The following is a 15,315-nucleotide window of genomic DNA, read 5'->3' as shown; positions in this document are numbered from 1 at the left end:
TAACAGTATTGAGTATTGTTGCCATTGAAGATCTTCAGCTTGAGCAATTAGATGGAAGACTGCATTTCTTCATGGGGATCTAGATGAAGAGATATATATGCATCAACCAGAAGGTTTCTTAGAAAGTAAGAAAGAAAATATGTGTGCTAACTTAAGAAAAGTTTGTATGGCCTAAAACAAGCCCCGAGACAGTGGTATAAAAATTTTGATATCTTCATGCACAAGGCAGATTTTCAGAAGTGCAACGCTGCCCACTGTTGCTACATTAAAACATATCAGTCCAGTTTTATCATCTTACTACTTTAAGTCGATGATACGTTAGTAGCACCCCAAATATGGATGATATTAAAAGGTTGAAGCAGCAATTGTCAAATGAGTTTGACATGAATGACTTAGGTCCAGCAAAGAAGATTCTTGGAATGCAAATTAAGAGATAAACATAAAGGTATTTTTCAGTTATCTCAATCAGAGGACATCAAACGTGTTTTACAGTGATTCAATATGAGTGACTCCAAGCCAGTTAGTACACCCTTGGCAAGTCACTTTCGATTATCCAAGGACCAGTCTCCTCGGACGTAGGAAGATAAATATTTTATGGCAAAGGTTCATTATGCCTCAGCCATTGGGAGTTTGATGTACGCAATGGTTTGTACAAAACCAAATATTTTACATGTGGTGGGAGTTGTTAGCAGGTTTATGTCTAATCCAAGAAAAGTTCATTGGGAAGCAGTGAAATGGATTTTAAGGTATCTACGAGGTACCACAAAGAAGTGTTTGTACTTTGGAAAAGGTGAATTAAAAGTACAAGGTTATGTCGATGCAGACTTTGGAGGTGAAGTCGACCACAAAAAGAGCACCACTAGCTATATATTCACAGTTGGAAATACAACGGTTAGTTGGATGTCGCAGTTACAGAAGATTATTGCTTTATCCACTATAGAGGTTAAATATGTAGCAGTAACTGAAGCCAGTAAAGAGATGATATGGCTTCAACCTTTGTTAACTGAGTTGGGATTCAAGAAGGAGAATAATGTTTTATATAGTGATAGTTAGAGTGAGATACACTTGGCAAAGGATTTTAGCATTCTATTCTCGAATAAATCATATTGGGCTTCAATATCATTTATCCAATCTTTACTAGAGGATGAAGTGTTAAAATTGGAAAAAGTTTAAGGAATTAAGAATCCGGAAGATATGTTAACAAAGGTGGTGACTATTGACAAACTAAAGTTGTGTTCCACTTTAGTTGGCATGCATGAGTAACATACGAGAAACTTTTACTCCATGGAGTAAAGTGTTAAGATAGATTAAAATTAGTCTTCAAGTGGGAGATTGTTGGATAATTAACAACCACCTTTGTAATTTCGGAAAAAAAACATGTTAGAGAGAGAGAGAGAGAGAGAGAGAGAGAGCGAGAGACAGGGAGAGCCCCCACCACAACCACCGGATCCCACCAAGGAAACGCAGGTTCAGCTAGCACGCTCTTCAACCACCACCGTCCACCACCCATCCCCTGACCAAACCCAAACCCAAACCCAAACCCACAAACCAACCTATGCAGAAACCTTACAAAATCAGCACCACCACTCCACCCAACCGAAATTCAATCCCGCCCAGTTAATGAACATTGTCTCCACTACCCCTCCATCCAACTATGACGCTGATATAGAAGCATTCATCAGCCTAAACCAGGAAGATGCGTCAAAAATCTCTGAAAAAATGGGTAAGGTCCCTCATTATAAAGGCGATAGGGAAGTCCTTCTCAATTGAGTATTTGAAGTCATCACTTCGGAGAATTTGGAAAATCACTCCACCACTGCAATCCATAGCATTAGGGAAAGGTTTTTACAATGTCACGATACCCTCGGAGGAGGCAAGAGAAGGTATCCTCTCGAAGGGACCGTGGTTTGTTGCAGGCCACATGCTCTTTGTCCAACCTTGGACACCAGGTTTCAAACCATCGCAAGCGGTCATCTCAAAAGCACCAGTGTGGGTTTCACTGCCGGAGTTACCAATAGAATTCCACACCAAACCAATTCTGCATAGAATTGCAAATGAAATAGGGGCTTTTATCAGAACAGATATGAACACAATTGAGCAAAACAGAGTAAGATTTGCCAGAATTCAGATTTTGCTAGATTTGGCAAAACAGAGGAAGGAAGCTGTATGGTTAGGAGCCTTCAAACAACCCATACACTATGAAGACACACCACAATTCTGTCACCAATGCAGCACCATTGGCCATGGAGATGAAAGATGCCCCCAGAAAAAAAAGAACAGAGAGATAAGCAAGAACGGAGGGAGTACAGGGGATGCTGATGGTGATCAAAATTTAGGGCAAGACGTGTCACAAGCAAAAAGGGTTGATAGAGAGGAAGAAGGGGAAGGCCCTTGGATTCATGTTTCAAAAAAGGCGACAGCGGGAAGTAAGAAAGGTGAAAGGAAAAAGGCTCCAAGAAACAAGAAAGCTGATTCGAAGTTTGCTGCAGAAGGTAATGTTGGAGAGAAAGGGGAGAAAAGACAAAATCACAACGGACAAAAGAAGAAACCAAATGGTCCAACGGGAAGGTATACGATTTTGGTCCAAAATGTTACTACCAAACTATCAGCCCAGCTGAGGAAAAAGGATCTCAACAAAGCCCAAAACAAGAAGCCCATCAGTGAAGTGGATCCAACCCTCAAAGCTATACGGGAAGTCCCAACGGCTAGCATTGATGCCTCAACTCCAAAATTAAATCACCTCCATCTAAGCCAACCAAAAGCTGCCCTTCAAATCCAATCCAAGCCGTCCATTTATCACCACCCCCCCCCTCCCAACAAATCACAGTCGTATGATCCCAACCTTTCACCTTCTCCTCAACAGTAAAACCTAATGAGGTAAATGCTCAAAAACCCACTATCCCCACTATCTCCCCTACCAAAAACACAACTTCTCCCGCTGAAACACAAAACCACCCAGAAAAACCTCAAACCAGGAAGAATGTCGAGCGAAGTGGATACGGAAATTTTCGATCTTGGAAGCGAGTCGGAGGAGGAAACAGACTTCACTAAACCACCACCATACATACACAGTTACTTCAATCGCCGAAACACACCAAACCCCAAATTCCTTCTTCCCTTCCAGCCTCTCCCACTGGATTACCCCTTTCCAATCATCGAACCCACTATAGATCTTTCTCTAACCCACTATGTCTGCAAGGAACCACCGATCCCGACTTTCCCGGAATTTCATATCAACAACATGAGGTTCACCCTCAGACTCTCGTCGCAATGGATAGACGTCAACCCATCGGCGATAAGTCAATTCATGCTGGAACCACACTGGCTAGATTTCCCATACCAGGATACGGAAATGTCGCCAAAAAAAGGAGGTATGATGATACCTGTCCATCTGCCGGATCTCAAAACGATCAAAGCTCTTTCCCCTATTCTGGAGAAATTCTTGCGCTGGTGGATGCTAAGCAAGGAGGCACAGAAGGGGCAGTTCATAGTACCACCAGAATTGGAGTTTCTATGCGACCCAATCCCAGTGCTACCTCAAGTCAGGAGGACTTGGCCATTGTCAGCAAGGAATCCGATCAAGGGAACCTTTGGGGAGGCAACAAATGCACTGATGGTACTTGCGACAACGGAAAAGTTCAACCAAGTGGAAATCAAAGTGATAGTAGTAAAGGAGGTGGAAGAAGGGGACTGCGAGATGGAACTGGAATTAATGGCAAGGAAGGAGATCCTATGGAGCAGGAGGAACAACGAGTTCATACACAAGATAGACCCTCTGACCAACAGGAAGATCAAGGAGTTCTCCAGAACTCGAAAAACACCTGATCCCATGATAATAGTTGCTTGGAATTGCAGAGGAATTGCCCGCTGGGGATTCCAATCAAATATCCTCCACCTCTTCAAGGAACACCTCCCCCAAATCCTAATATTAACTGAAACCAAAACCAGCCCCAAAAACACTAAAAGAATCATGAAGAAAACCCCCTTCGAGAAGTATGTGCTAGCTGAACCTTATGGCCTCTCTGGTGGGATCATAGTTATGTGGAACCCTGACTTCATCAATTTTCAGATGATTGGAAGGGATCTACACACTATTCATGGTATTGTGGAGGTAAACACTTCCCCCCCTTTTAAATTTTGCTTGTCTGCTGTGTATGCTAGTACTAAGTATAAAAGTAGATTAAAAACTTGGCATGACCTAATAGATATGTCTAAACAGATTACAATTCCCTGGGTAGTAATGGGGGATTTTAATGAAGTTACTTGTCAATCAGAGAAATTGGGTGGAAATTTGATCAAACAACATAGGGCAGATAGATTTTCTGATGCCATGAATGAATGTGGGTTAGTTGATGTTGGCTGTGTGGGTAGCAGGTTTACCTGGTTTAATAAACAGAAAGATAAACCCATTTACCAAAGACTTGATAGGGCTTGGATAAATATGCACTGGCTTAATCTGTTTCCTAACTCTACTGTAACTACTTTGCCTAGAGAAGCTTCTGACCATAATCCAATCAAACTGGTAACAGAAAAAATTGGTTTGCAAAATCATTTTCATCAAAATGTTTTCAAAATGGAACCATTATGGTACTCTGAACCATGTTTCTCAACCATGGTGGATGTTAATCTAAATGCTGATAACTCTGACTTGGTCAATAAACTCAATAATATCTCCAAAACCATGTCTTCTTGGGTTAAGGACAATATAAGAAACATTTTCATAAAAAGGAAAGTCTTATGTGCTAGAATCATGGGTATCCAAAGAGCTCTAGAACACAGGCCAACCAATAAGCACCTCTTGGACCTAAATGAGGATCTCTCTAATGAGCTAGGCCTCATTTATGAGCAAGAAGAAGCCTTCTGGATGGCTAGAGCTAGAACTAGTTGGATTGAGAGTGGGGACAAAAACACTAGCTTTTTCCATAAGTTTGTCATTATAAGAAGAAGAAGGAATAAAATCTCTAGCCTTAGATCAGAAGTGGGCCTGGAAATCCAAGGAGAAGATTTAGTGCCTCACATTGTTAATTACTTTACTACACTCTTCACCTCTAAACAGACCATTTCCCCCTATGAAAGCCACCACTACTCTAATGAGATCAGTATTGACCATGCCACTAATATTGAAAAAATTGGGAGAGCTGTGTTTGAGTTAGGACCCCTTAAGGGTCCAGGTATAGATGGGCTTCATGCTCACTTCTACCAACAACACTGGGGTGCATTGTGGAAAGACCTGTATAACTATGTGGATAAAGTGTTTCAGACAAAGTCTTTCCCTCAGTCCATTAATGATACCACTATCTGCATTATACCTAAGACTGCCCTCCCAAAAACCATCAAACAATTTAGACCCATAAGCCTGTGTAATGCCAGCTATAAAATAGTGTCTAAAATCTTAGTCAACAGGATCAGACCCCATTTGAAAGACCTTATCTCTCCAAATCAGAACATTTTCCTCCCTTGAAGGGGCTGTGAAGTTAACTACATTGCAGCTTCTGAAATCTTACACTCCATGAAAACCAAAAAAGGGAAATTTGGGTGGTTTGCTCTTAAGATAGATCTTGAAAAGGCCTATGATAGACTGGAGTGGAACTTCATTAGGTTTTGCTTAGCAAGGAAAGGTTTTGATAGAAATTCCACAGACCTTATTCTCAACTGTATTGCCTCTCCTGCCACCTCTATCATTGTGAATGGAAAGCCCTCCCCCTCCTTTAAAACCTCTAGAGGAATCAGACAAGGAGACCCAATATCCCCATATGTTTTCATTATCTGTATGGAGTACTTAATTAGCTGATATGATTAGTGAGGCTGCCTCTAAGGACAATTGGAAACCCTTCTATTTGAAGAGAAATGGCATCCCCATCATCCATTTGATGTTTGCAGATGATCTGCTATTGTTTGGAGATACCTCTGCCAAAAGTCTCAATGGTATGAAGGATGTTCTTAGGAACTTCTGGGACTGCTCTGGCCAAAAGATGAATAATTCCAAGAGCAAGATCTACTTTTCTAAACACACTCCCCAAAATCAGAAAGACCTTTTCTGTAATACACTAGAGGTCCAACCAAGCCCTGACTTAGGAACATATCTAGGGTTTCCCTTGACAGACAAAAGGCCAACCAAGAATCAAACTCTAGACATTTGCAGAAAAATCAAAAACAAATTGGCTTCCTGGAAGGCTAAATGTCTTAGCAAAGCTGGTAGGTTAGTCCTTATAAAGTCCACCTTGACTACCATAGCTAATTACTCTATGCAAGTTCTGTACTTACCAAAGAAAACCCTCCAGAACATTGACCAAACTTGTGCAAACTTACTATGGGATTCAGAACCTCAGAAGAAGAAAACCCACCTTGTAGCTTGGCTCAAAGCCTGTGGACCTTTAGAAGCAGGAGGTCTTAGTGTTAGATCAGCTGTGATGATGAATAAAATGTTAATGACTAAACTATGCTAGAAATTCAACACAGGAAAAAACTTAGCCAGTAGCATAGTTAAGGAAAAGTATGTTGACAATAGACCTTATCCTGCCCCCTTCTCAAAAGGGTCCCATATTTGGCAAAATGTTGGAAAGGGGTGGGACATGTACAAGAACCTTACTGCTTGGTGTATAGGGGATGGAACCCAGATAAAACTTTGGTTAGACAACTGGACAGGAAAAGGTCCCCTTAGATCTATAATACAAGGACCTCCAACCAGAGAAGAACTTGCCTATATTGTTAGTGACATTAGGAGGGATGGTCACTGGAACTTCAGCTGTATTTCCTTCACCCTCCCTACTGACCTAATCCAATGGATTCAAGCTATTCCCATCCCTCAATTTGGTAAGGATGCCCCCTTCTGCTCCCTTTCAAAAGGACTCCACTTTGACTCAAAAACAGCATACAACACCATTTGGAACACTCAATTCCCTGACACACACTCAAATGAAAAGTGGAGCTGCATTTGGAAAGCCAGATGCCCCCCTAAACTGAAAGTTTTTCTTTGGCTTATTCTTTGGGGAAGACTCCCAACTGCATCCCATTTATTCAGTTGACAGATTATCCCTAATGGAAATTGCCAGTTTTGTCCTAATACCCAAGAAGATATGGCACATGTGTTCTTGCACTGCCCTAGAGCTACTGAATTTTGGAGTAATATTGAGTTTCAACCCAAGTTTAGTCATCTTCACTCTGATTTTGAAAAATGGTTCTTAGATAATCTGAATGATAATGATTTATCCCTGATTTTGAACACCACATGCCAAACAATTTTCATCTTTTGCCTTTGGAGAATATGGAACAGAAGAAACTTATGGATTTTTCAAAAAGAAAACAAGAGTATTGAACCTTGGTGCCATCAAACAATATGGTTAGCTAAAGAGCATGGAAATATAGAGAGTAAAGGAACACAACAGATTAAACCAGTGCATTTGGACTCCCCTAGTCCTTCAAATTACTTTGTTAAATGTGATGCATCTTTCTGTTCCTCCACTCTCCTTGCCTCCTATGCAGTAATTTGCAGGAATGAAGACCACACATTCATGGCTGGAATAGCTGGCACCTTTACCACTACATCAGCTGCTACTGCAGAAACTCAATCTATCCTTATAGCTAGCTCCTGGGTCATCAACAAGACATGGCAGAATGTTACTATATTCACAGATTGCAAATCAGCAGTAGAACACTTAAACAATGACAACCCTCCAATTTCTTGGCTTTCTAACCTATATGCTAAATGTAGGGAGTTGCAAAGAATCCACGAGAGCCTCTGGGTGAAATTCAGAAGAAGGGAGCACATCATGGAAGCGGATTACGTGGCAAGGAAGGCCAAGGACCGGCTGAGTCTGTTGGATCAAGGCAGTGAATTAGAACCCCCCTGTTTAGCTACTGATATCTCAACAAACAATGATACTAATTTTTTGGGAGCATGCTTGCTTCAAAGTAATTGGGCGATATGTGCCCGTATTTTGACCTCCACAAGGAGTGGAGTTAGCTGAAAACTTGTTATGTATGCGCACTTTTAAGTATTTAAGTAATTAAGTAACTCATTTTCACCAAAAAAAAAAAAAACAACCACCTATCATTTTAGTTAAAAAAAATTTAAAAAGAAAAGAAAAAAGGAAGCAGTGTAATCCTTAGAATTTTTTTAGAATACATGCATGCATTGTCTTAAATTTGATAGGAAGGAAATGGTTTGCTAATTTAACAAGTTATCTTTAGCAAACTAAAAACTATATAAACGTAGGTTATTATTTGTAATAATCATCCCAAAACAAAAAGAAAACACAAAGTAGAGAGAGAAAAAAGCTTTAAGAGAATTTTTAGAGAAAAAAATTCTTTGGTGTAATTGGGGTGTCTATGTGTTGTGAGTTACAATAGGTGTTGTGAACACTCGTGTATTATTTATCTTTTCAGTAAAAGTTTTGCAGCGTTTTACGATATAAAAACACTTGTCGGATAATCAATTTATTTGTGTGTTATTTTGAATATTATTGTTATTCCTACTAATTTGATTAATAAGGAAAGTTGTATAATTTCCTAAAGTATTACTCCCTCCGTATTTATTTAAGAAATACACTTGGCCGGACACGAGTATTAAGAAAAAGAATTGAATGAAATAAAGTACTAAAACAAGTGGGGTTGGGAAGATATTTTAATAAGTAAAATAAGTGGGGACCATGTCATTTTAGGGGTAGGGGGTAAGGTGGAGTAAACTGTACTGAAGGTCCCTAAACTTTGCCAAAAGGAGCAGTTAGGTCCCTCAAGTTTCAAAATGAGCATTTAGGTCCCTCAAAATGGATGGAAAACGCTGCTTTTTGTTTTCCGTCACTAACGTCCGTTAAAATGCATTTAATAATATTAAAAATTATTAAAATAAAAGGAGAATTAATATACACGTAGATTAATGATTGAAAACAGATGATTTTGATGAAAATAAGCGTTTTCCAATTACTTAGCCTTTTCAACTTACTTTTTCAATGTGTACACGTGGAAACCTTCCAACTTCCCACTTTTTTTCTGGTTCCTTCCTAATAATGTTTTGGCGGTAATTTTTTACTGTTCCCAACCCTATTTCCCCCCTTTTCACTTCCGAGTAAATAGATCTGCAGGTCCCTAAACTTTGCCAAAAGGAGCAGTTAGGTCCCTCAAGTTTCAAAAGGAGCATTTAGGTCCCTGCGTTTGGATGGAATCCGCTGCTTTTTGTTTTCCGTCACTAACGTCCGTTAAAATGCATTTAAATTAAAAGGAAACTAAATAAAAGGCACTAAACGACAAAAAAACAGTTACATTTACCATTTACCAATAATTAAATAAAGGAAAATTCATTGCAGTTAGCTTTTTACAAAAATATAGCCGTTGAGGCTCTCAAAAAACAAAGTATTTAACATTCCATGCACATCAAAACAACAACAAAACACTTAAAAAAATAATTCTTTCTTCTCCATCTTCTGCTCTGTGTTTTTTCTCTGTTGCTCCACCATAGCTGACTCTTCTCAACATAAAAAGGTATTTTTCTGCCATTTTTTTGTAAATCTTAAATTAGCTTATTTTAACAATAATTAAACATATTTAGGAATAAATTATTAAAACGTAATTTATTTGCAGAATGATGAACAGGGCTATCTCTTTGTTCAACAATGGTGATAATGAACACCCTAAGAGGTGCTACTGTGGATTCACAGTATCCATTCAAAAGGCATGGACAAAAGAAAATCCTGGAAGGAGGTTCATTGCTTGTCCAGATTATGATGTTGAAACAAACAGAAGGGGTTGCATTTTTTTTAGATGGATTGATGAACAAGAACCAACAACTTGGCAAACAATTGTCATACTAGGGTTAATGCAAGATAAACAAAGCCTTGCTGCTGAAGTTGATAGTTTTAGGACAAAACTTAGTGAAGCTAACAATTATGCAAGGAAGAGGGAGGCAGACTATGTGATGAGCAAGATGAGAAGACCTGTTAGTGTGAAATGTGAAGTGTGGGTTGTAATCCTAGTGGTTCTGTTTTTTTTTATCTGGTTTGTTTTAAGTTAAGTGGGTTAAGTGGGTAGGTAAAATGTAATGATCTGCACTAATGAAATGTAATGAAGACTTTAAATTCAATAAAATCTAACCTCATGGTCTTTTTTCTAATCTTCTAGCCATTGCAAGATCCTGCAATGCTTGGCTTCATATTGTGTGTCCTTGACTTGGTTGAGTCTGTGACAATGGGAAGTCATGTGCAGGGAAGGAGTAGATGGTTTGCTCACCCCCATGATCAGAATAGAAAGCTGCAGGAGGTCTTTGCCTCTGTGGTGTGGGGAAGTGTTGTGATATAGGCTGCATTAATTAAAACAAATTAGGAACAAGTTGGCTTCAGTACAGTAAAGTAACATGTAAGAAAGAATTTGAGTATATTGAATGACTTACAGTAGCTATTCTTTGATACCCATTTGGGTAGGTATAAATACCCACACCCCTATTGTGCATTGGTATAGCTGAACTGGTTCTTGGGTGTTGTTGCTATGGTGTGGTCTGCTCTGCAGTAGCATGATTGTTGCTGTGTTGTTGTTGCTTAGGGGCATTCTTGCAACCCCTTTTGTTGTGGCCTATCACACCACATAAGCTGCATTTCATAGAACAACCTGTTCTCTTCAGCTTACCAGATGCAGTTACCTCTCCAACACCATATCTCCTCTTTGTTTTAGGTCTTCCATTGACCTTTTTCACATTTGGAGCCACAACAATGCTATCAGAAGTAGGCCACTCTTGAGGACCATTTAAAGGCTCTAACAAAAATTCATATGCCTTCATGTAGGTCTGTTTGCAGAAATATGCATTGACATATTGTTCTGGGTGGTCTACTTTATTCCATATAGCAACAATTGCATGTTTGCATGGAATCCCACTCACCTGCCATGCATTGCAACTGCAAGTATGTTGGTTCAGATCCACCACATACTTAACCTGTGTTGCACCTTCTCTTACTCCATAGCAAAACCCACCATCCCAGTATGCATTCCAACCCCTAGCCCAAATTTTGTGTTTCTCTAACTGAATTTGGATCCTAGGACACAACATTATCTCCTTTTTCCCAATGAAATCTCTTTTCTTATGCAGTCTTTCCATCAAACCCTCTCTGATATCTTCCAACATGGTAATAATAGGCTTGTGCCTTGCACTCAAGATGTATGCATTAAACACCTCACTCATGTTGTTGTCTACACTGTCACAACAAGATAATGGAGTGTAGAATGCCCTACACCATTTCTTGTAGTTCCTTTTCAGTAGGTCTTCAGCAGCTTCATGTCAAATACCCCTCATTACTTCAATGTTTTCATTGAAGTGATTTACTGTGTTGCTTTTTGCAATAGTCCAAAATTGTTTTCTGTACTCTAAACCACCTCCAAACACTCCCCTAAAGTTACAGTACACATGCCTTGCACACACCCTACTTTCAGCTTGTGGAAACACATTTGACACAGCAGCAAGTAAACCCTTTTGTTGGTCAGACATGAAAGTGTACCCTGCTCCTTCACTAGTGCCTAAATCAGTAGCTAGAAGTTCTAGAAACCAACTCCATGTGTCAGTGCTCTCAACCTCACAAACAGCCCAAGCCAAAGGGAACATTTGATTGTTTCCATCCCTCCCTACTGCTACTAACAATTGACCCCCAAATGGTCCCTTTAAGAAACATCCATCAAGTGATATGAAAGGTCTGCATCCTGCCAAGAACCCTTTCCTAAGTGCCTCAAAACACAAATACAGTCTGTCAAACACATTTGCATCCAACTTCAACTTCACTGTGTTCCCTGGATTGCTTCTTAGTATCTCAGCTGCATCCCTTGGGAGTAATGCATACTGCTCTTTGTATTCACCAACAATGAGTGCTTGACCCCTTCTCCTAGCCCTGGCAGCCTTGTCTTTGCTCACCCTTATACCCTTTTCTAACCAAATGGTTTCCTGAATATCTTGCACTCTCATGTAAGGGTTAACCTTAAACAGATTCTGGTAGTGTTCTGCAATCCAATGTGAAGTCATCTTCTTAATGATAGGTGTCCTACCATAAGTGTGCTCACTGACAAATGTTTTCACTGTAAATGACCTTCTTCCTCTCTCCCATGAAGCCCAAATTCTCCATTTACAACCTTTATCTTTGTGCTCACACTCTGCACAAACCCTAGTGGAATCATTTTTAGAAAATGGAATGTTTCTTCCTTTATCAATTGAATAATCTATGATTGCTTTCCTAAATGTCTTTGGATTCTCAAACTGTTGCCCAACATAAAAAGTGGCTTCCCTCTCTTCAGTTTCAGTGTTGTTTTGCTTCTGTTTCCCTCTCCCCCTCTTATGGTGTTGTGGTGCAACTAAGTAACCAACATCATCCTCATCTTCTGACTCACTAGGGCTGTCTAATTCACTGTATCCATCAAAGTCATCCCCCAAATTCAGACCACCTTCTACTTTACTTTCTGCTAGTTTTTTCAGCATTACTAACTCCTCAAAATAAGCCTTTTCCCTTCTCATATCATCAGATATCTTAGACCTAGCAGTGGCTAACTCATCATCATCTTCATCTGTACCCTCTAAATCATAATCAATTTCAGGTTGAGGCACATTTTGAGGTTGAATTTGAGGTTCAGGTTGAGTTTCAGGTTGAGTTTCAGTTTGTTTGGGTGGGAGTACTGTAAAAGGTGGTTCCACATAATCAGAATTTAAGTCAACCACATCAGTATTCAAAAACTCAAGGAAGCTACCTCTCCCTCCTCCCCCTCCTGCACTCCTGTTTAGGTTAAAGTTGTAGGTGGGTTTGATTTTATGTTCAATGTATATATGAATGCTTTTGTATTCAAAGAGTAAAACTAAGAAAGGGTCACAAGTACTACTATCAAAACCTAAAAACCTAACCCCATTCTTGAATTCTTTCCTAGGGTCCCAGAAATGTACTTTCTCTATATCATTATAACCTAAACTATCGACTAATTCCTTAACATATTTGTCATCTGCATTCTCATGGATGTAATCAAAGACATCCACCCTCCCCCCACTATAAACCATATCACCTTGCACAACCCATTCACCACCATGATGCACATATATGCAAGGGTTCAAAGTCAAATCATCAACATCATCTGATCAAAGTTAAACAATATCAATTAAAAAAAACAAAACTTTAAGAAATCAAACCAAACCAAAGCTTGAATAACAACACAAGAGATAACAAAAGGAAACATTTCATTCATTCATCATCATGATCATTCCAGTTTCATTTACAAAAGGGTAGGCTTCAACCCTAACATTTCAAACCTCAATCCACTATTGAGGGAGAAGCCTACGGTTAGATATAAACTACTGTCATAGCAGTGACAAATACCAAAAACCAACATTTGTCACATTCACAAAAACCTAATTGCAATGACAGTAGTAATGTAATTGTCCTTGAAAATTAAAAATAAAAAAAGCTATAAACAAGCTGGATCAACAAAAGCTTGACAAAAGAGGGGCCACCACCAGCGCCACCACCACCCACCCTGCATGGCCTCCACCACCAGCTACTCCTCCTCTTCCTTGAAAAGGAGGGGGAAGCCATCAAAGTAGACGGTCATGTCCTTGTCCAACCAGGCGTGGAAGTCACGACCATTATTGTCAATGATGTCCATGATGACCCACTCACGCAGCCATGCACGGTAGCATCCTTGAGGGTAGTGGTATGGGAGGTGGTACCGCAGCTTGGCCCACCGACGCCACTGCTTGCACACACTCTGCACAGCAGACTGCCCCTCCCAGTCCAGCCTGGTGAAGATCTGGGTGATTAGAATGTCTTGATGATGGCAAAGGGGGTGTGCCTCCCTTAAAGCATGGGCTCCTAAAGTCAAAGTAACGGCCAAAGTCAATAAAACAGTAAGTAAACCCTAATTATTATACGGAATCTAGATTAAAATACTTCTAAATTAAGAAACAATAGTTTAATCTAGATTAAAATAAACACCATTTTCAAGAAAATGCAAGCATCAATTCGAATTAATCAAACTCTGTTTTTTATTTAAGTGAATCAAAAACAGTAAGTGAAACCCTAATTACTACAAAATCTAGTTTAAATTACTACAAAATCAAGAACATGCAAGCATCAATTCGAATTAAATATTGGAAAGTAAAAACGGACGAAACCCTAATTCCAACTTCAATTGATAAATTATGCGAAATCAGCCCACGATTGTTTAAATTAACATATAAAACACCACAATCAAGATAATGCATGCACCAATTTTGGGAAAAAGTTACTTAACAAAAAAGCCTTAATTTATCATGGCTCAACTGCAAACATTTATTGAAAAAACCGACAAATTGAATGAAAATACCTTCGTCCCATCTTGATATTCTTGTTCTCTTCCTGGTGAGACCTTCCCACTTGGAATCAGCAGTCCTCTTTCCTGATACGCAAGAACCCATTTTTGCAGAAAACTCAGAGTAATAACTTCAAATTCTCTTAAGTGTTTGAGTGAGTAAATGGCAAAAAGACAACTGAGAGTGAAAATGGGGGGGGACCATATAAATGGATCCTATTTATAATGATATAGAGAAAGTACATTTCTGGGACCCTAGGAAAGAATTCAAGAATGGGGTTAGGTTTTTAGGTTTTGATAGTAGTACTTGTGACCCTTTCTTAGCTTTACTCTTTGAATACAAAAGCATTCATATATACATTGAACATAAAATCAAACCCACCTACAACTTTAACCTAAACAGAAGTGCAGGAGGGGGAGGAGGGAGAGGTAGCTTCCTTGAGTTTTTGAATACTGATGTGGTTGACTTAAATTCTGATTATGTGGAACCACCTTTTACAGTACTCCCACCCAAACAAACTGAAACTCAACCTGAAACTCAACCTGAACCTCAAATTCAACCTCAAAATGTGCCTCAACCTGAAATTGATTATGATTCAGAGGGTACAGATGAAGATGATGATGAGTTAGCCACTGCTAGGTCTAAGATATCTGATGATATGAGAAGGGAAAAGGCTTATTTTGAGGAGTTAGTAATGCTGAAAAAACTAGCAGAAAGTAAAGTAGAAGGTGGTCTGAATTTGGGGGATGACTTTGATGGATACAGTGACTTAGACAGCCCTAGTGAGTCAGAAGATGAGGATGATGTTGGTTACTTAGTTGCACCACAACACCATAAGAGGGGGAGAGGGAAACAGAAGCAAAACAACACTGAAACTGAAGAGAGGGAAGCCACTTTTTATGTTGGGCCACAGTTTGAGAATCCAAAGACATTTAGGAAAGCAATCATAGATTATTCAATTGATAAAGGAAGAAACATTCCATTTTCTAAAAATGATTCCGTTTAAGGTTAACCCTTAC

The 15,315-nt window shown here is 39.4% G+C and overlaps 1 protein-coding gene across 1 annotated transcript; it reads left to right on the top strand.

The window, feature by feature from the left end:
* Positions 1-1,696: 1,696 nt before the first annotated feature.
* LOC130463361 (uncharacterized) lies at positions 1,697-2,866 on the top strand. Its single transcript, XM_056832468.1, has one exon. It carries the CDS (start codon positions 1,697-1,699, stop codon positions 2,864-2,866), a length of 1,170 nt encoding a protein of 389 aa, XP_056688446.1.
* Positions 2,867-15,315: the final 12,449 nt, after the last annotated feature.

The sequence above is a fragment of the Spinacia oleracea genome, chromosome 6 (assembly GCF_020520425.1).
Source record: "Spinacia oleracea cultivar Varoflay chromosome 6, BTI_SOV_V1, whole genome shotgun sequence".
Lineage (NCBI taxonomy): Eukaryota > Viridiplantae > Streptophyta > Magnoliopsida > Caryophyllales > Amaranthaceae > Spinacia > Spinacia oleracea.
This window is presented reverse-complemented; position numbering and strand designations above follow the sequence as displayed.